We start from the raw sequence: 21,584 nt of genomic DNA, 5'->3' as shown, positions 1-21,584 counted from the left end.
AAAATCCACTTTTTACTTTTTTTTTGTTGTGTACTTGAGAGTCTCTATGCATGCAGAACATTTGAAGTCTGTCATCTTTGTAGTCTGCCCAGGTAGTGCATAGATATATTTATCTTCTTTTTTGGGTCGCATTTTTTCAAGCTGTTCGGTTTTCTGTTTTCTATTACATTTTTAAAACTATTACGTCACAGTATTGGCTAAATTGTCCTAAACAAGGACATCCAAGCTTACAAATTTCACAAATTTGCCAATTTTCTTTTAGATGCAATTTTGCGGTCCAAGCTGAAAGATGCCAAAGCTACAAGTGGATAATTAAAAATGTTTGGTTGTATCATCCCCCAGGTTACTACAAAGATGGCCGAACGGGATGAAGTGGAACGCTCTGCGACCACTGAGCTATATTAAACACTGGAGTGCTAATCGCCCGCTGTTAGAACGAGTCGCTTTGAAGCCACCAGCCACCATATTGGTACTCCCTATTTTCCTCCAGTAACTAGGGAATATGTGCGCTACAGCATCGAATAACGAGGATTTTCTCATGTTCAGGGGGGGCTTAAGACTTTTAAAATGTCAAATGCCAAATACTTTTATGTCATGTTCTAAAACTATCAAGTACTGAGAAAGTAATGTGCTGAAATATTTAGCATTTTATTTATTTAAATATATATATTTAACATTTATAAATATATAAATAACAATATACAAAAACATATATTTACATATGTGTATACATAAATACATATAAACATTCTTATATATACATATATATATATTTAATATGAATAACATGTAAAATATTTCAGCACCTAATTTCCTAGTAGTTGATAGTGTTAGTACATCCACTGACTGTAGAATTACCTGTGATACGTTTTCACACAGCCAGAAATCTGCTTGTTGTTGCAACCAAATCCTATGGGATTCTGTGAGAGTAGGGAGTAGCAAGATGGCGGCCAGTGACTTCAGTTTTTCGGCAAAATCAGCACTCCAGTGTATTATATAGCTCAGTGTCTGCGGCCTGCAGCGGCCCGGGGTGTGAAGTGCCTCCTTTGGATTTAAAGAGACGGCACCAAAACGAGTTGTTCTCAGATGCAGCTCAGAACAGGGGTAAAAGAGGGGCCTGTGAGGCAACAATTACGAGGAATTCAGATCAAAGTGTTGCAGCTCAACTTTATATAGACCATCTCCGCGTTATTTAAATGTGAAGAGGAAGGATTTAAAAAGATATGTCCCCTTTTAAGAACAATTTGCATATCCACGTTAGAAAGGTCTGGTCAAACTCCAGACATAAATCAGGCGTTCTACATCCAATCTGAGCTTTAGCCAATTTCATAGAGAACGGGCAAAATAAAGGATTTTATAAAGCTGGTAGAGACGTACCCCCTAAAGACTTGTGGATGAAATAGTAGCAAAAGGTGGTTCTGCACAGCATAAATTACGTTGGAGTTTGTGGTCGAGGATGTGACTAAACGTGAAAAGGTTTAAGGGTACTGAACATCACCTCTACTAAGTGTTAAGTGCAGTGTGTACAGCCACAGAGCTGTACGCGAACATGTCGTGCCCAGCAGCTTCTTGCCCCTGTCAATGGCGTCTGGTTCCTGTGTGATGCTGACATTTCAGAATAAACTTTCCCCTCCCACATGTTCAGAGGTTCTCTGGCTCCAAAGTACAACAGTAGCTGCCATTTTTGTCCATGTGCGAGTTATTTTGTTTACCTTGAGTCATATTTACCACCACCACGGCTCAAAAAAAAGAAAGAAGCTTTTTTGATCATCGTGATCTTACACTTTCACATATTAGTGCACTGATTTAGTTTACAGTATGTGAGTGTTTATTTAAACAGTATGATTAAATGTTTTTAAATGACAGTCATATTTTCATGTTAGTCAGGGTTGGCCTTACTTTAGAACCATGTTCTTATAAGGCTGCATGATAATGTGGTTAAGACCTTAAACGGCACTCTCAGGCTGATTTTTCAGACTTTCCTGTTTGTACTCATGGCAGTCGAGGATTTCCTGAAGAAGGAAAACACCTTTTCCTCAGCAGCAGCAGCAGCAGCAGCACGGCGATGCTCTGAACTATTAACGATGAGATTCTGGTTGCACATCGCTTGCGCCTTTCTGAAAACAATCCCCCTTCGTTTCTGAGAAGTTCAGCCCCCAGTGATGGGATGATTACAGTTCGTCTGCAAGGATTTTTAAAGCGAAACCCCCGTCGCAGAAACTGAGCGCTCAGACAATACGCTATGAATCAATCCGTCGTCGCTTTAAAAACGTTCGACTGCGTTGGCCTTTTAGACACAAACCTACACCATGCCAGGTGCGATGTGACGAGCACATAAGTGTGAGTAAGTACAGGGTGTTGTGGCTTCCTGTTAAGTGCAGCTCCTGTATTGCACATTAGCCCCTGCTGATCTAAAAGGCTCCTTGTCCTGCAGTAAGGAAGTTAAAAAGGAGAAGTTTGCACAGAGCCAGGGGCCCGAATCACACAGCTGGAGACGGCAACAAACCCAAATATGCTGGGAGTGATTCAACGCGACTTCCTTAGGTTTTGCAAGACGCAGCTCAAACATATGTTTAGCCTTCCTTATGTTCTAAAAACAGTCGACTGGTGTTGAGTACTGTGCATATCCACTGTGGTGCAACCCTTTGACTCTTGCTTCACTTCCACAAAAGCGACTGTCACATGTGGGGTCTAAATCTGCTCAAGCTTTAATTCACATTGACAAAAAAAAAAAAAAAAAAGGGGAACAGTGAGCAACATGATTTTTGTCTCAAAGTTTAGAGGTGGCTCATAGTCCAATGCACTTTATGGTTTAGTTCCATATAAAAATAAACTGTGTTAGAATGACATCTGACAGAGACGGATGAGGGTGCACTAAAGATGTAAAGCGGCTTTTTGGACGACAATAAAGAGTCTCAGGTTTTGATCCTTTCAGATTTATCGATGATCGGTCGGTCAGCCCACGGGGAAAGAAGGGCCTCTTGGTTTGCTTTTCGGAGCGAAGTGCTGAAAGTTGAAGCGAGCCAAGCGACGCACATCAGAGATCCGCTCCAGGCTTTGGTCTCTTCTGGGGGAAGAAAGATCCTGGAACGAAAATATTTAAAATATTGTAAATCACGTTTTTATGCAACCACAGTGAAAATGTCAAAAACAAAACTTGAAATCTATATTTTTTTGCAATGACAATCTCAATCTGAACAATCAAAAACATCCAACCTTTGAATTTGTAACATTTATTAAGTAAGGGGGGAACTCAGAATAAATATATATGTTTTTTAGCCAGATCAGCAATGGCACAATTTCTTGTAACCCTGCTTTTACAAACCTCCCTGTGCCAAACGGACAGGACTTTAGTCTTATTGCTTTTTATAAAAGGTTGGGGAGGGATCTCTGCAGAACATCTCTAGAACATCTGGGTCTCCTCTTATGCTCCTTTCTCTTCAGCTCAACACACGCTTTCTACAGGGTGTACGTCTGGGGACTGAGATGGCTGAGTTTACATCTGGGGAAACATTTCTGTGTTGATTTGGTCACGTCTTGGATCAATGTTCTGCTGAAAGACGCAATGATTACCGGTTTTATGCTCGAGTTCACCAGGTCTTTATTCATAATTACCTGATATTTCAGGTGTTTTAAGATGCCATGCACCTTAACAAGCCTGGTTCTGCCGGAGGTTTTTCCGTCCGGCTCATGGGTGGCTTTTCTTTCCACTGTCGCTTCATGCTTGCTCAGTATGAGGGATTGCTGCAAAGCCATTGACAATGCAGACAACTCTCCCTGTAGCTCTACGCTTCTCCTGGAGTGAATGCTGCTTTGATAGAATCAACTAGTTCCCTTATATAGGAAAGTTTTGACCAATCTGTATAATACGATTGATTCTGACTTTGTAAAGTGCCTCGAGATTACATGTTTCATGAATTGGCGCTATATAAATAAAATTTAATTGAATTAACAAGGATCTCAGAGTCTTTCAAAGAGTAACAGTCCCACAGCATGACAGGTCCTCTACCGTACCAAGCAGCAGGTAAGAGGCGCTTCTCCACATTTGTAATCTGTCCACAGGAAACCAGCCTGGCGTGTTTGTTGCTGAAAAGCTCGATCTTAGCCTCGTCTGACCAAAGCACACAGCAGTTTGTTAATGTTTACATTTCTGACGGTTGGAGAGAAACAAGTTCCAAGCAACTCTAATCTTTAAATTAATTAATTAAGAAGATTCTTTAGGTATTTTCATTATAAAAGTGTGTGAGGGATTCAAATAATTGTGCTACTGGTGATTTTGTGATTAGTTATTCCTCAACATGAGATTTTGTTCCACAATGAATAAATTCACTTAAATAAAAACGCTGTTTTTTTACCAAAATGTTCCACGTACAGTCAAGCTACTGCAATGCAAAATGAATTTAATTTTCCTAATCATTGCCAAGGTTGCCGGCAACTCTCTATAAGAAGGTTATGGGAGGTTTGCAATGCTCAGAGGCCCAAGATGGACACCATAGGTGGTGTGACAGAGCTTTCATCGTCATTTAGCGTGAAAACGTTACCCGGTTTTCTGAGTCTTACCCGTAGCTCTGGACTCAGGGAGCCATCAGAGTTCTTGGTTCTAATGCTGCTCCGCAGGTCAAGGCTGCTGGGCGGTGGCGGGATGTTCTGACCTGCATTTGACCATCCGGAGAGACAGTGCTGCACAAGGACAAGGAGATTAATGACAGGAAGACCCGGAAGCTGCATTCAAATACCTAAAATGATCTTCTTGCCGTCCTCAGCAGAACTGTCTGAATTATATAAATTTATGAAACGTCTTTTATGTCAGGCACAGGAAAGCCTTGGTCCTGCTTGAGTAAAGGAACTGGTGCTGCTCAACAACGCCTCGCTGCCGGAACATACAAGCATTTTATACAGAATATTCTCACTAGCCTACATTTTTTCCTCAGGGTTTCATGGTTGGGATCAAACCCCAGACATGCGCTTCGAACACTATAGCCTCTATATCTGGGGCGCCTGATCTACCGCTAGAAAACACGCCGTGCTATTAAACATATTTTATTTTCAATTTGACAATTTCTGTCACCAGTTTGTAACGAGTAGCATCAGTTTTATTTTATTCGTTTGCCATTCAGACATGAGTGCAGTTGACAGCTGCTGTAAATATACCCCCCCATAGGACACACATAAAAGACTCTTATTGTGAATTCTCTGCAGACGATGTAGCTAAACTTTTACTGCAGAACAATGAAATGAACATCAGCCTGGCACGAAGGCATGTTTGCATTTATGCAACCATGTGTAGTCCGTAGGTCACACCCACTTATCTCTTGGAGAAGCCCCTGAAAACGGCGTGCATTAAACGCGTCTTGATGCCACGCTGACATTCGTCGTGCACATCTCTGGTCTGGAGCCTCTGGAAACTCAACACGGCACTTCTCAATGTTTCAGGTTGTGACACCTGCAGATATCTAAACGCAGAGTGCTACAGGGGAACCCACACTGAACCAGGATGTGCTATTTTGACAAAGTATGCACAGAGCTTAAAGTCTGAACGATTACTGCAACGTTTTTGTCAAATTTGATGCACGCCAAAACAGATGCGAAGGTGCAGCCCTAAGAAGAGACGGTGGACGACTGAAAGACCAGTGGAGAATAAAACAGAGAGACAGACTCAGAGAGACACCAGTGGCATTCATTGTTTATTCCTAACTCACAGACGGTAATCCCAAGCTGTCTGAAGGATCAAAGCTGCTTCGCCGATGGGCTTTGTACTTGTAAGGCGGCAGGAGGTTGGTGCGAGGGATGCTGACCCTAAAAAAAAAAAAAAAAAAAAAAGCAGAGATGTAACAACAGCTGGTAAAACTTTCACATACTTTAGGTTATAATTTAGAGAAGGCACACGATCCCCCTCTGGATGGATGGATGGATGGATGGATAGATGGATAGATAGATAGATACAGTACTGAATAAAAGCAGGAAAGGGCTCTAACCATAACAGAAGCTTCTGTTTTTTGGGAGTTTCCTGGAAGGAAACCACATACTAATACCGAAATAACAAAATAAAAAAAATCAGTTTTCATGTAGAAATATTGTGCCTTTTTCAAAAACGTTTGTGTTCTGAATTCATTTTTAAGATCTAAACACAAAAAGGTCCAAATACGCTTACTGCTGACTGTTCAACGGAAGTCAGGCTTTAAATACAGAATCTGGGAATCATGCAAACCCAGTGGAGGGAGAGACATTCAAGGTTCGAGGTGCTTTATTTATGCTTAGGGACAAAAATTATGAAAATAAAACCCTTCAGAATGAAAATAAACAGACATAAAATGTAATAAGTAATTAAATGCAGCAATACAGCCAGTGCAATTTAGCAGCCTGAATTAAAAACGTTGTTCTTTTTACATATCTGGTGATGAAGCAGACTGAAACCATTTTATAATTTTCTCTCTTTTATCTCCTTTTTCTTTCACCTCTTCTTTTTTTTTTCTTTTCTTGTTCTTCCTTTACTCTTCTACTTTCCCCATTGTCCACATAATATGATTACCTCCCGCATGAATCACAATAAAGCTATTTACATGCATGAATCAAGCGGAGCACTATGTCAAAAGCTGACTGCTCCACTTGTGAAAGCAAAATCTGTCGAGCTTTATTTGGCATTAAGACATCAATTCTTATGGCCACATTGCCAGACAAGACACTGGGGAAAAAAAACAAAACAAAAAAAAAAAAACCTTTGGACGGAAAAAGAGTGATGTGGTGGGACTGAATAAAAATGACTTTTTGTCAGATGATGGACGGACAAATCGGTAAAAGTGGGAATAAAGTCTGGAAGTATCGTTATAATTATCTGGAATTATTATACGATGTTTATCGGTGCAGCATCACCACGACAAAAGCGAGAGTCCCCCAGAACGGATATGTGGTTATGAAAGTGGAACGTTTCTATGTTTTTTACAGCAATACCACATGTCCTAAACACCCATTTATACTTTTAGTATTTTGTTTTAGTGAAAGAGAAATCTTCTGCACATGTAGCCTACATTCAGTTTTATCATCGACATGTAAAGTTGGGCGAAATGCAAGAATAATTCTGAACTAAAACGTAGAGAGAAAAAAAAAAAAAAAACAACAACACTGGGTCTTAGTTTCTATTCCAGCAGCCGAACATTTTAAACATCTGAAAATGTTTTCCAGCGAGTGCCAACGGTCTTGCTGTTCCACCGTGGTTTCAAAACCAACCCTTTGATGCGCAGCCGTCAGGGTATTGAGCTACGATTTCCTTTTCTGGTACGTCTGCGGATGCTGGTGGTAAATTCGAGCATAAGCTCCACTAGACGCCAGTTTTCATCCCATAAGATGCCATACTGCTGATAAACCAGTAGAAGCCCACAAACAAATCACTCTGGCCAGACGAGGGCAACAAGCCGACAGACATCCTCCCCTGTCCTACGGTACGACACCCATACTGGTAAAAAGACAAACATCATCACTGCAAAAACGGAGCTAAAAATAAGTAAAATGTTATTAGAATTTGTGTATTTTTCCTTGATTTGAGCAGGTAAGCAAGATGATCTGCCAATAGAGTAAGATTTTTGCACTTAAAATAGGAACAATTCATCTCCATCATCTTTTTTCAAGTGCAGTATATCTAATTATCTTATTTTAGGGATTGAAATACTCATTCCATTGGCAGATAATCTTATTTACATGCTCAAATCTATGACAAAAACACACATTTTAAGAACATTTTACTTATATTTGTTTTTGCAGTGCAGCAACACGACGATTCTTCTCAGTTATTTTCAAGGACTGACTTTATGCTGGGATGAAAATTCAATAAATTTTTACCTGATATGTTTACCAATCCAGGTACTATATTGCTTTTGAATACACCTCTCCAGCGGCCAGAGAACTCGTTTTTGTTACACTCCAACTTACTAGTTTTGTAACGACAATATTTGTGGATGAACTAGTTGTAGTGACAGTGGCGCCGAGGGAGGCGGAGAGATACAGGGATGCTCTGGGAGCTTAGGATGTCGAAGAAGTGGAGCATCTACCACCTAAAAGAGCTCAAAGATAAACGAAAGCAAAATCTCAGATGTCTGGAAGCTCGGTAAGAACCTCTTTCACAGCGGCAGGCTTGTGTAACATTGGCAGCTTTCATATCAGCTTCTTTCCATGGACTAGATTTTTGTTGTGGGTGTGTTGGTAAAACACACAGTGAAGGGAGGGTCTAAAGTAGGGCTGAACAATTAATCGCATTTTCAATATAATCGCGATTTAAAAAAAAAAATGCAATTTCCAAATCGCAGAGGTGAGCAATTTTTTGTTATGTAACAATTAGGGAATTAGACACATCCATTAGGTGTAAAATGTGTGAAGTGGGTTTGCCTCCACATGGAAGGGAAGACAGTTGCAGCAGTGAGATAATTTAACTTTATTACTTGTTTTAGAGTTTATATAATCATACATAGCATTAAGTACTGGTCAATCAGTTTAATACATAGACTTACTTGTTGGTTGGACATTTATGTTCAACAAGGGTTGATGTCCAATTAAATTAAAAGCTGTTCTCTTGAACAATATTCTGATCAATAGAAACATTAAAAATTATTTTTTAAAATAGTCCTTGTTTAAAAACATCTTTATTTAGAGGCCATTTTTGTTGCTTGTGGGTAATGCGGAGAAAAATCAAAAATTGCAATTTTGGTTGAAATATATTGTAGGCAGAACGCAATCATTACTGCTCTGAGTTTAGATGCTGTGGATCTTTTAGCAACTAATCCGCACGGCGAGGAAACAAATTGATTTGTTGTTTGTATATATTTCAAAACACATGATAAATTAAACTGGGGAAGAAAAGAAAAATCGCATTAAATTGCAATATAAAGAAAAAGAAATCGCAATTAGATTATTTTCCAAAATCGTTCAGCCCTAGTCTAAAGGGCCGAAAGCAAAGCCCTGAACGGACGATGGACGGGACAGTTGATAATATAATAAAAGTTTACAAATTTAGAACAAGTTTACAATACTTTTTAGTTTTTACATAAAGAAGCATAACGTAAGTTTTTACAGACGTCTGCCCTAATCGTAAGGTTATGTATGGGAGAGAAAATAAATATTTAACGTCAAAACTTGGCTTAAGCCCCTTTAACATTATTAATCTGATTGTCACGCATCCATTTTAAAGAATAATCTCAGTCGTCCAGGTTATCCTAATTCCTGCGTGCAAGGGTCAAAGTGCACATGCTCAGTACCTGATGAGAGCCGGTTCAGCCGCAGTGTGAGGGTGGGATGATTTGGTCTTTCTGCACACTGGGCAGCATTCCTGAGCGTGAAGTGGGACAGGAAACAGCCTGCTGTTGATCCTGTAGGAGAAAGTGCCTGAACAAAAGGAAAGCACACACGGGGGAAGTGTTGGACGAGCTGAGACAATCGAAACGACGAGGCTAATCAAATAAATTATCCGTCTTACACTGATGAGAGTCCGTGTTTCCTTCTTTGTCGTCGTCGTCCTCCTCTGCTAGGAGGGGTGGAAAAAGACGCTTTTCCTCAAAAGATCTGAAACGACTCAACAGGGTCAGAGGACGAAGCTGCGGTTCTGGCTGACGTGAGCAAAGTGGTGAGGAGACTCACTTTTTAGGCCCGGGGTGAACGCACTCGTCTTTATTGAGCGATCGAAACACGTGGAGATCATTGAAGAACTCATCGGAGCGTTCTACCAAGGAGTCATCAGCATCTAGAACCCCTTATAAAAAGGAAAAAGAAGAAAACCGTCAGTCTATTAGCTGGTAAAAGTTTTTGATCACCCCAAACATTTGCTTTCCAAAGAGGCACGCTTGCTTTTCAACAGTTTTTACTCATACCAGTCCAGTAACTTTACCAGACCATTTATCCAATGGGGTACCGCGCACGTGACGTCACCGTCTCAAGAGCAACGCCCCTTTTGCCGCTTAGGTAGGGCATACAGGAGAGAAAGCACGGATAACCCAGCTATTACAAGCGCAACAGAACCAGCGATCTGACCGACTTTACAGCCGTTAAACTTTCCCAAGACGATGTCCCAGGCACACGGATTACTGGTCGAACTGTCGAAGAACACACCAACCTTCAGCTCAAACGATGGCTTGAGGTTCGAGGGCTTAAAAAAACTGGAAAACTGGCCGAGTTGATGAACGGTAAGCTTTGTTTTTTTTTCCTGCGCGGCGATCATGGCAGCGTCGGCCGTTTTTTTTTTTTTTTTGTTGTTGTTTGCAATCACCGTCCAGGAATGGGTATATGTTTAATGTTTGTCTCATTTGAAATGTTTTTGAGTAAGCTATCCTGGTAGCAGGGTATCATGTTAGCGCCTGCTACCATGATAGCCTATATGCTGTCATGGTAGCAGGCGCTACTTTATTAACATGTCGGCCACCAAAATACTCTTACCTTGACTTGATGTCGCTGGAATTGGGTCAGGATGTTCTTCGGTTGTGCCCTTTCCTCCGACAAAATGCTTGCTACATATGTACTTGAATTTGGTAACTTTTTCCGGGTTGAACTGTTGTGTAGGCCGACCGCCCCGGTGTTCCAAGCACACACATTTCTCCTTGGCAGTCTTGAAGAAAACATCCTTCATATGCGGCCGATCAGCGTAACTCGAGTCGCTGTTGCACGTTCCATAGCAACAATGTTTAAAAACCATGGTCTTAGATTTGGAAAAAGCAGTCGTTTACCGAGTAAAACCTAGGCTAACGCACGTCTCTTACAGCGAAACAACGGCTGGTTTCCGGAGTTTGCCCCACTGCGTACCACGTGATGTGACGTCATCGTGACGTTGTGTTTCTAAAAATAGCTCGCGCGCGGTACCCCATTTCCTTACAAATTAGGGAAATTGGATAAATGTGGGACAACAGGAGAAAAAAAAACAGACCTGAAAACTATCTACAGCAAACAGCAGAGATCTAAAACAGGGCTGATTTTCTAATTTCATACAAAGATTTCCACTAAAAGCTGCTTGGGAATCATCTTACATTTCTGTATTTAATTCAGCAAAAGAGATTAAACAAATGGTGTCTTTGAACCAAAGTGCTCAAATACCTAAGCAAAAATTGGAGTCTAGACTAAATTGCATATGAACACAATGAAAAAGTTGCAAGAAGTGAGGTTTTTCCCCAGACGTTTTGAGACAAATCAAACGCTGTGAATATGATAGAAACGCAGGTAAAGGACAAACTTTGAAAAACCTTCAGACAAATCAACCAAAACCACCGTGAAATATGATCGGAGACTCTTTGGAAGCAAAAAGTGTCAAGAAATGAGTGATGAATCAAAACTTCAGTATATTAATGTGTCTGTCAGCCCAATGAATGAGCTGTACCTGCTATCCAATCATATCCAAGCAAAGGCTGCACACGATGTCTGTCTGACGCTGGTTTGCTTCCAGAGTCGTCTGACTGAAACCGGACTCCACTGTGGACCTCCTCCTGTAAAAGCAAACACACGGTGTAGTTTCTTAGAAGCCATCTTCTGTCAGTTCAATCCTTTTTCACGTAACATTTTTTTTTTAAGTAAAACACATTACACTATTGCACCTTTTAGGCAATGTTTTCCTTTTTACTAGAAGATGCGTTATTATCAATTAATAATTGCACAGTAAAGTTCATCCTCTTCTGCTTTACAGCTTAAAGGTAGAGTAGGAGAGATTTTTGTGGAAATGTAGATAAGAAAAGCCCAAGTCATCCAAGCGATTTTTCCAGAAGTTTCCCCCAGTCCCTTTTTGATTAACTGCACATGAGCAGTTACCCGTCTTACCTGCTCTCCCGCTCCTCAGGGGGATCGTGGGAAATAATCTCCCAAAAATCCACTCTTTTATTTCTACTGAGGCCTTCCTCTTCTTCCCATAAACTTGTAAGATAGCTTGCAGCAATCTTCAAAGTATACGGTGAGAGCAGTGAAGCTACAATGAGCGGCTAACACTGAACCTAACGGCTAAGCTAACTGCTAAGCTAACTGGACACATAAACACTAGAAGTGCGCATACGGAAGCCCATAAGGAACGTGCGTGGACACTGGTGTTACGTGAGCGCGTCAGAATGATTGCCAATAGATAAGGCGATACCCCCCAGAGCTTGTGGGACGGAGGTGAATAAGGCTACGTTCACACTGCAGGCCTTGATGCTCAATTCCAATTTTTTTGCGAAATCTGATTTTTTTGCGTGTCCGTTCACATTTCCAAATATATGCGAGTTGTATGTGATCTCCTGTGTGAACTGCATTCATACACCTAAGTGTCCCACATGCGCAGTAGAGGACGCGATGACGTCATACGCAGCAAACGTGTTTATTGTTTAAGGAAGTAAACATGGATCGTAATGCTGCAGCGTATCTTGCGTTCTTTACGTTGTTCTCCAACCGGAGCCAGCACATTACCAACGCAATCTTTTTAACAAGATCGAAAAGGAAGAGAGACAAATTTTTGTGATATGAGCGGCTTTACTGATACAGACTTCATTCATAATTTTCGAATGACAAAGGTAACCTTTATGTGCGTCTGAATGGATCTCTTTAGCGCTCTCACGTAAAAACACACATCTTTGGCGACCATAGCAGCGAGTAAACGCGTTGCTGTGGGGCTGTATTGACTTGCAACAGGTGCTTGTTACCGCACAATAGTCAACCTCTTTTTTTTTTTTTTTTAACCAACCTCTTTGGCATAGCCAGGTCCACCGTTAGTGACGTTTGTCAAGTATCAATGACAGGTCGGATAAATGCGATCCGGCCGTACAGACACAGGTCGCATTTGAAAAGTTCAGATACGTATCGGATTCAGGACCACATATCCAAGTGGCCTGGGTCGCATTTGAAAAAATCCGATCTGTGTTGTTCAGACTGTCATGAAAAGATCAGATACAGGTCGCATATGGGCAAAAAATTTTTTGGAATTGGGTCACTTCAGGCTGCAGTGTGAATGTAGCCTAAGAGCAGGAACTAAACTCTGACCAATCACTGCTCTGCGGTGCGAATGGCAGGGATTGGTTAGTTTTTACAGACCTGCTGCTACCACAGAGGTTTTTTTTAACCTCCTTTCTCTGATTTCTTGAGCACTTTCAGGATGGAAGGACCATTTCACCCAGTATAATAAGAAGTGTTTCTGAATAGGATTACCAACTATAGCTTTAACTTTAAATTACCTTTTTTATTCATTACTCAAACTAGTGTGCAACTCTGGTGTAGTCTACGTGTTTTTGCCACTGTCACACTCAAACTTCCCCATTGTTAGACAATAAGGGTATTTCTATTGTATTCTATTCGTAGGTGGAAATCTATACAGCAGCTCCCCAAAACAATCAAAACAAGTTGTATTTTTTATTAATTTTTTTTGCTATCATGACCAGAAAGAAATTCATGACGACTATTTAAAATTTCTTTTTGCATGACTACATCAAACTAATAGGCTTTTAATACAACAGTGAGTGCAAGCATCAGTAAATTTAATGAAACTATTGGCATTAACAATGAGACTGGAAATTCCAACAACTGACTGTGAAATCTGAAAGAAAAAAAACCCAAGAAGTAAAATTTCCAGGTTGGGAACTCCGGTAAGGTTTTATCGACAATGACTTCCACATTTTGAATGATTACTCAGACAGGTAACTTAATAAGAAAATAAAACTGATTTGTCCATTTTAATCCAATCAAGAGCTCAACAAAATACCAGTGAAGCATCATTAGTTCACGGTGAGCCGGGTGGTGGTTGCGCTTTTAGGGTTCTTTGAGATCAGGTTACATTTTTATTTATATATAGCAACAAAAATCCCCTCTTCGTTTGCTCAGCAACCAGACCCGCATCGAGCCAGATTCCTTTTAATTCATTAAAATACCACCCAAACCAGTCAGATTCAGTAAGTTGTACAGTGCCAGCTACAGTAAGGATGTGTAAAGTGTAACTTTCCCCACAATCTACATTTTTTTTTCAGATAAACTGTATAAACTGGGCCTAAGGGTGCTACTTTAATGTTACTCTGCAATTTCTTTTTACATTTTGAGGGGAACTTGTTTCGTTCCGCAATAGTTGCCTTATAACCATCTTAGTGCTGCCCTCTTAGGGTTGAACGGTGGCTATTAGTTCACACTTTAATTGCTTTTGTCACCATAGCCCTGCGTTTGTGTATAAAATCATCTCACCACACTTCCACCCTGCCCCCTCAGGGTCTCTTGGCACTCTGCTGGCATTTTCCAACGTCTGTCCGGTGCCGGGGTTATGCTTACTGCACCAAGCGGTTCTCAGCTAACAACATTCTGGTCATACAAGTTCGATTTTAGGCATGCAAATGTACACTTAAATACGTTGTTTTCATTTTTAAATCATGTTTTTTCTTTAACGCCTAAAATATATTTTCTTTGCTTGTTCCTCATTCAAACAGGAGCCGAAACTTATGTCGAAGTATTCTGAGACAGGTGGAACCACCACAGCTCTCCGAGGCCGTGTTCAGACCTGCATCCTGGCAGAGCAGATTGTAACCAGACCAGTCTGACAACAATAATTCAAAGCTGGCATTAAAATACGTCCTGATCTCAGTGAACTACTACGCTACATGCAAATGAGCGTGTGGTCCCGTCACAGAGCGGATTGTCAGCTGAGGGATCACCGGGTCGTCTACAGATTTATTTACATTAAAACGCTTGAGCCAGGCTGTTATTCAGACACGGATGAAATTCATCTGTTGACTTTTTGTGCAGATATTTTAGTGACAAACTCTCTCCAAGCCCAGCTGTGTAGTTTTATAGACTCAGTATGAAAGTGGTGACAAAGGCTTTGCTGTTGCTGCTCCAGTTCTCTGGAATAAGGTTCCCTCTGCACGTCCGAGCAGCTTAGTCAGTAAACACTATTAAAAGAACGTATTTATTTTGCTTGGCATTTGGATCCTACAGACATCACCGGTATTTTATCCTTTTAAGCTTTGCTTTTTTAAATACTTAATGCATATTTTGATGTTTAATCATTTTCCATTTTATTGTGCAGCACTTAGGTCATTGAATGCCGTTTTAGATGTGCAATACAAATACTTTTAACCCTGAAAGAAGTAAAATAGAAATAGAAAGACAACATGGGACCTGAAAAGCTCAGCTTCTGTGGACAGAGGTTTTGAACTCGTAAACGACAAAGCAGAAAAACCTTGCACAACTTTTGTTGCATGAAAGTAAATGGCCACACAAGCATACAGATTTTTTTGCTTTGCGTGAGCCGCTTTATAATCCAGTGATCACAGCAGGTTCAACCAGCTCAACAAATGATAAGAAATAAACGGCAAATGGGAGAAGAAAGTCAATAGCATCTAAGCTTGTCAGGATGTTTTTCTTTTGTTTCTCTTTTCACTTAGGAAAATTCCAGAGAGTAAAACTTAAAACGAAACAATCGTGTCTCTAGAGAATCCCAGATAGCTACCCTCTAGAATGCTTCTAGATTTCCTTTTTTTCCCCGACTGAAACAGCTGATTCAGTCGGTCTGAAGAGGTTCACACCTGCATGTAGCGCTATCCGGACATGATGAGATCACTGAGGACACATGATAGTGGCAGGTGTGACCAGAGCCTAAATGTATAAATACTGTAATAAGGTGTGTTTTGCCCGATGGCAACATTTTATTTGTTACCACTACTGGGATTTAGGAACCTGGTTTGTGGCAGGGATGCTGCTTAGGTGCTTACCTGGACTTTACTGTGGATGACTGGGGAAGACGGGATGCTGAACGACCTGGAGTCTGCTGCTTCATCGTAGTCCTGAGGATTTCTGTGGCTGTCTGACAGTGTTGTAGGTTCAACAGGTACTCTGTGCTTGGAGGTCCCAGAATGACGATGGGTCCCTTTGTGCATCTCTGATAAAAAAAACCCAACAACACAAATTAAGCTTGAGGAATATTGCTGCACGCATATCACTAAATATCATCACCAAATAACATTCTTATTGAAATGTCTGCTTTAGCTGCACACAAATATGACAGCGCTACTCTGACCATCAGGAACAGAGAGCTGTCAGTGGAACCAGTGCTGCAAAAATACTGTATTCAGAAAATATATAATAAATTGTTGTTATAACGTAAAAAAAAAAAAAAAAAGTCACCTGTGAGTGTCCTCAAGAGTACATAACACAACTATGATCAAACTATGACCAAATACTGTAGATCCAAATGGCGAATAATGCTAAAGGACGGCCAGATTTACTGCACAAGTGAAGGAAACGTTTCCATAATCCGATATTTAAATCGCATTCAGGGGATATATATATATATTCAACAACTTTATTCACGCACAAGAATGCAAATATAGTCCAAGTAATGCGCATGTCTTACACTATTAAAATAATTTTAAAATGAATGCGATGGACTGTGATATTTGCTCTTAAATGCTGGATTAAAACTACTGGTTGTTTGAAAAATAAAATCTTTATTTAAATGAATTAGAATGTCATCAGAGAAGCCCAGGTTGCTTTAATAGCGGCCTTCCGCTCGTCTGTATTGTTGGGTCTGGTGTCTCTTCCTCTTGAGCAAACCCAACAGTTTCACTATGATGTTTTGGTGGCCCGTTGAGCGAAGTGATACCATGGTCACTAAGGAAGGTATTAGAACGCTAGACAGGTTGTGCAGGAGCCAGGTTCTGCTGAAAAAGGAAATCAGCATCCCTGTAAAGATTTTCAGCAGAAGCAAGCGGTAAATGGACTGAATTCGTAGTCTTGGCCAATAAACCAAGTTAGAGCAACTCTTCAGCAAGTGGAGGACTCATTTTCAATTCTCATCGCAACCAAATGACAGATAAGCACTTTCAAATGTCTCTCTTGGTGCGCTACAATCGTCTTCACTGGACAGTCGATTAACAATATACTATAGGTAGATTGGTGGCTACTCATTAATATGTTTGCCTTGAAACAAAACTTCCCTCTTTTGTTTACATTAATATAAAACAGTACTTTTAGGATTCTGCAAATGTCTGTTATTGGGAAAGAGGTTTTTAATAATCAGCAAGACCATACTGGACACAACCTTTGTTACATTTTTCTCACTGTATTTTTGGTTTAGTTTTTGTATTATATTTTCTAGCATAGCTTTCATTTATTTTATTTTGTGAATTACAAAGGGGAAGCAAAAATGTTAACAAAGTGGCTCCTACGTTCAAGTACCCCATCACTTTATTACAGAAACAGAAATATAATCTAACACCAATAAAAAGGCAAAAATAATTTTGAGTTAATTGGTCATTGTTTTATCATTTTTTTCTAACTAATAGCGTTTAGTATTTAGATGCTTGTTTTCCCTTAGGAATGGCTCCCAATGCATAATGTGACATTTAATATGAAGTTTTTAAGGGGAAGTATTCCAAGTATTTAGAATACAGTACAATAATTAAGCAATTAATGGGGATGTGTTAGAAAAAACATTTTGAAGCAGGTATTTAGTATTCAGGAATCTAACCCTTAACCTTCCAATTACTTCTACTATTGCTCCAGTGTAGTATAATTTCAAGCTGACGGCTTTGACAAAACAAAGGGGACCAGCAGCAACAAATGGCTCCCGAGATGATTCCTGACTCAAGAAACTTCATACTGTCCAGTTTTAAAAATGAAATGTAAAATCTGCTTCCATCTGAAAACAAATCTTAAAACCAGTGTGCAAACCCCACTTCTTTACTCAGGTAAGCTGCTTCTCAAGTCGTCTCTGGTTCATGAACAGCTTAGTAGTAAGTGATGTGAAAGTCTGAGGCGATGTCTCTGTATCTGTTTCTGTGTGGCGGCTCCTGAAGCACTGACTCCAAGAAAAAAAATGGGTTCTGCTTCACAGTCCTCTAAATACTGCAGCTATCCCTCATGCTTTGCATCTTATTTTAAACAGTTTTTCCTTTCACTAAACTTTCCATGTCACTTTCAACTAGTGGACATGCGTGATGTAAACAGCCAGCTTCATCAGCAAATATCACTTGTGGGTTTACCTGTGGAGGGTGTCAGGGGATATTTGAATTCGGAGTTTGTATCAGCTGTTATTTATAATGACCAAAACGAACAGAAATAGAAGTATGAAATGTATACTTTTGTTTTTGTCAGGAGTTGTACGTTTTTTGACTCGTAGAGCTCAAATACATTAACTTTGCTATCCTCTTTGCGTTTGGCGTTAAAGTATTTAAAGTAAAAGAACCACAACTATGCAGTTCTTTATCAAATTTGTGTTTCGTTTCGACTCATAATTGAGAATAAGGAAATCTGGGTCTTATTGAAGCAGAATTGCTTGCTGAAGCCACAAATGGACTCTGTACCACAGAGTATATTACACGGTTTTAATAATACTCTCCTGGATACCGTGAATAGCACACTGTCTATTTGCCCTGCATTGTTTACATTGTTTTTGACATCGTTTACATTTCAATTGTTTACATAAATCGCTGCTGCATCTTTATCCTGAAAATTAGTGCAATTTACTGTGAGTTTTCAAGCTGTATGCAAACGAAATTTCGTTCTGTACGCACTTTGTGCATACAAAATGACAAATAAAGCTGTGTAAAGTCCAAAAGAATTGCTTTCCGTCTTTGTAGCTACTGCTTAGCTAGCTTGGTCAATATGCAGGGACATGCCCGTATGAACAGTTTCTTTACCGGTAAATCTGACTGAAGGCTTGGCCAGGGCTGCCCTGGCAGGACCTCGGTCTCCCTCCGTCAGAGTTACCATCACTTCGGGCTGCCTCCGCTCCTCCTTCTCCTCTTCCTCGTCCTCTCTCCCCCTCTTGCGGCTCAAACTGTTGCCGCTCACCCGCTCCAGCTTCTCTCTCTGCTGCTTCAGCTGCTCCAACAAATATGTATTACGCTTTCGCAAAGCATCCATTTCATACGTGGACATTTTTCGAAAATAACCTGTAAACTAGCAAAACTTCAGGAAAAATTACAAAAAACACAAACGCACTTGGTTTGCGTTTTTTAAACGCGCCGACTCGGCCACGTCCATAACAACGCATTGACAACAGCGATTTGATTGGCTGGGAAGACTCCATACGCAACTCTTGGCAACCGTCGACAGCTTTTCTTAAAGCGACAGGCGCACATTTCAGTCAAACTGCACTTGAGGGTGTTGAACAACAGAGGGCGCCGCAAAGTCACTGCGATAGTCAAACTGCGACCTCAGGATTCATGTAAAGAGGATACTTATGACTTCAGGAGCTTATTTGCGTAGTTGTTTGAGTAACTATCAACTGATGTGGTTCATAAATCCTTAAGCACTATTCTAACTTTACACATTAATGCAACTAAGTTACAGAACACATCAGAACCTGACTAATGTTTAAAAATGTTTGTTTCAACCAATAATTTCCTGAGTAATATGTTCTAAATGACTTGAGAATTGTGGATTGTTTCACGTATTAATGGCAACTGTCACCATTCACTAAAACTACACTGCAAAAGTGGAACTAAAAATAAGTAAAATGTTCTTAAAATGACTGTATCTGTCCTTAATTTGAGCAGGTAAATAAGATGATCTGCCAATGGAATACGATTTTTGCACTTAAAATAGGAACAACTCATCTCCATTGTCTTATTTCAAGTGCAGGATGTCTAATTATCTTATTTTATGGGTCAAAATACTCATTCGATTGGCAGATAATATCATTTATCTGCTCAAATCAAGGAAAAAACACACATTTTAAGAAAATTTTACATATTTTTAGGTCTGTTTTTGCAGTGTAGGTTTAAATATACAGTTGAAATAAAATAGTTACACACATCAGATGAATTAGAATAAGCTTTAATGGCCAAGATTGTGTGTACCATCAAGGAAAAATATTTCAGTTCCAAGAGCTCACAGCCAGCAGACATTAAGCGTAAAAATATGGACTTCAGAGGAAAGAAGATAAAGGCTACAGAAACAGTATATACATGTATATACAATGTATTTGCCCTTGCTTTGAGCAGGTAAATAAGATCTTCTGCCAATGGAACAAGTATTTTTTTACCTGTAAAATAAGATAATTAGATAGACTGCACTTGAAATAAGATGGTGAATATGAATTGTTCCTATTTTAAGCGCAAAAATCTTATTCCATTGGCAAATAATCCTATTGACTTGCTCAAATCAAGAAAAAATACTTAGTTTTAGTTCTATTTTTGCAGTGCAAGTTTGTGACACAAGGAGGGATTTGACTTTGGTTCCACTTTGTCTTCAGTTAAGACATTTTAGACATGCATTTAAGGAAAAGTAAAAAGGCAGATTGTGATGGTGTAAATATTCTTATTTTTTCACAGCAGATTAGCTGACTACTCAGGCTGTGAGGTGTTCGTTGTGTTCCTCAGAGAGAGACAGCCTGGGGGAAGAAACTGTCTCTGTGGCGGCTGGTTTTTGCAAATCGCACTCTGTTGCAGCAACCTGAAGGTAAAGGTCTAAAAACAATGTGTGTGCATGATGTGTGGGGTCGACAGAGATCATTTTAATTGTTCTTTTCCTGACCCTAGAGCTGAACAAGTTCAGTATGGAGGGAAGGTCAGCACCGTTGATCCTCTCTGCAGACCTAATTGTTGTAGTCTGGACGTGTCCGGTTTTATGGAGTGTTTGAAGCATGGAGGGAAACTCACGCAGTTCCAGACTTGTTAAGGATCTGAGTGAGATGGAGGTCAATTGGTCAGTGTAGGCTTTCAGGCAGAAGGAGGAAATCCCATCCATTTGTGTTAAAAATAACAAAAAATCTCACTAACATTAAATCATGATAAACATTTACTGCATTAGCTCAGGTAGTATGTCAAAAATATTTTAATTTTCTAGAGGCTTTAATAGCAAGAGACAGATTTTGCTATTAATCCTTTTGAATTACTTCTTAAGACAAGACAAGACAAGACAAGATAAGATAAGATAAGATAAGATAAGATAAGATAAGATAAGATAAGATAAGATAAGATAAGATAAGATAAGATAAGATAAGATAAGATAAGATAAGATAAGATAAGATAAGATAAGATAAGATAGTCTTTATTGATCTCACATTGGAGAAATTCATATGTCACATCAGCTCAATAGTCAGTCAATAGTCAGGTGTAGAAAAGGTGCATCAATTATATACAGTGGATCAAAAAGAAAATGAGAAAAACATAAGAATATATATTTTTTTCCAGATAGCAAGATTACTTTGCCGTTCAACAATTTGTGATTGCCCAGATGATATTCTCAGTTGTTAAATCTCATGTTCTGAGTTACAAGGAGGCTCAAAAGTAGATTTAATTTCAGACCCACGGCTAACATTCTGCTCCCTTATGTGACAAACTTAGGAAAATGAAAGGAATTATGCCAGATAGATGTCTGGTTTATGTGTGTAAACGATTGTGCGTGAATACACACAAAAGATCATGCAGCCCCTGTGCTGTCCATAAAGAACGTGGTTTCTGTGTCCCAGAGATGAACTTGGTTTTGGTGTGAAATGTTTGCATCGGTGCCAGGACAAAAGCAAATGGCCTCGTTCAGCTCCTGGCTGAAGCTGATGGGAGAGTGTTATTTTTCACATTGAAAGGAGTCCCATAAACATCATAAAAAACTGCGTATGCATACTTTCCACTACTCCCCTATTCAGGGGTCAACACTGCAGAGTAATTACAATCTTC

At 39.8% G+C, this 21,584-nt stretch overlaps 1 protein-coding gene across 1 annotated transcript; it reads right to left on the bottom strand.

The window, feature by feature from the left end:
• Positions 1–1,905: 1,905 nt before the first annotated feature.
• Positions 1,906–18,956, bottom strand: LOC105939267 (migration and invasion inhibitory protein). Its single transcript, XM_036124605.1, has 9 exons — positions 18,603–18,956; positions 15,675–15,841; positions 11,345–11,450; positions 9,622–9,733; positions 9,461–9,546; positions 9,243–9,369; positions 5,700–5,796; positions 4,561–4,680; positions 1,906–3,084 (listed from the first exon to the last, which is right to left on the bottom strand). The coding sequence occupies exons 1-9, from the start codon at positions 18,841–18,843 to the stop codon at positions 2,956–2,958; spliced, it is 1,185 nt and encodes a 394-aa protein (XP_035980498.1). The 5' UTR covers positions 18,844–18,956; the 3' UTR covers positions 1,906–2,955.
• Positions 18,957–21,584: the final 2,628 nt, after the last annotated feature.

This window comes from Fundulus heteroclitus, chromosome 20 (assembly GCF_011125445.2).
Source record: "Fundulus heteroclitus isolate FHET01 chromosome 20, MU-UCD_Fhet_4.1, whole genome shotgun sequence".
Classification (NCBI taxonomy): Eukaryota; Metazoa; Chordata; class Actinopteri; order Cyprinodontiformes; family Fundulidae; genus Fundulus; species Fundulus heteroclitus.
This window is presented reverse-complemented; position numbering and strand designations above follow the sequence as displayed.

Coding starts and splice junctions, on each gene's coding strand:
- LOC105939267 (XM_036124605.1), bottom strand. CDS start 18,843: ATGTCCACGTATGAAATGGATGCTTTGCGAAAGCGTAATACATATTTG. Junction 9,547..9,621: donor GTTCACCCCGGGCCTAAAAA/GTGAGTCTCCTC, acceptor GAGTCGTTTCAG/ATCTTTTGAGGAAAAGCGTC. Junction 5,797..9,242: donor GCTGAACCGGCTCTCATCAG/GTACTGAGCATG, acceptor TTTTTTTTTTAG/GGTCAGCATCCCTCGCACCA.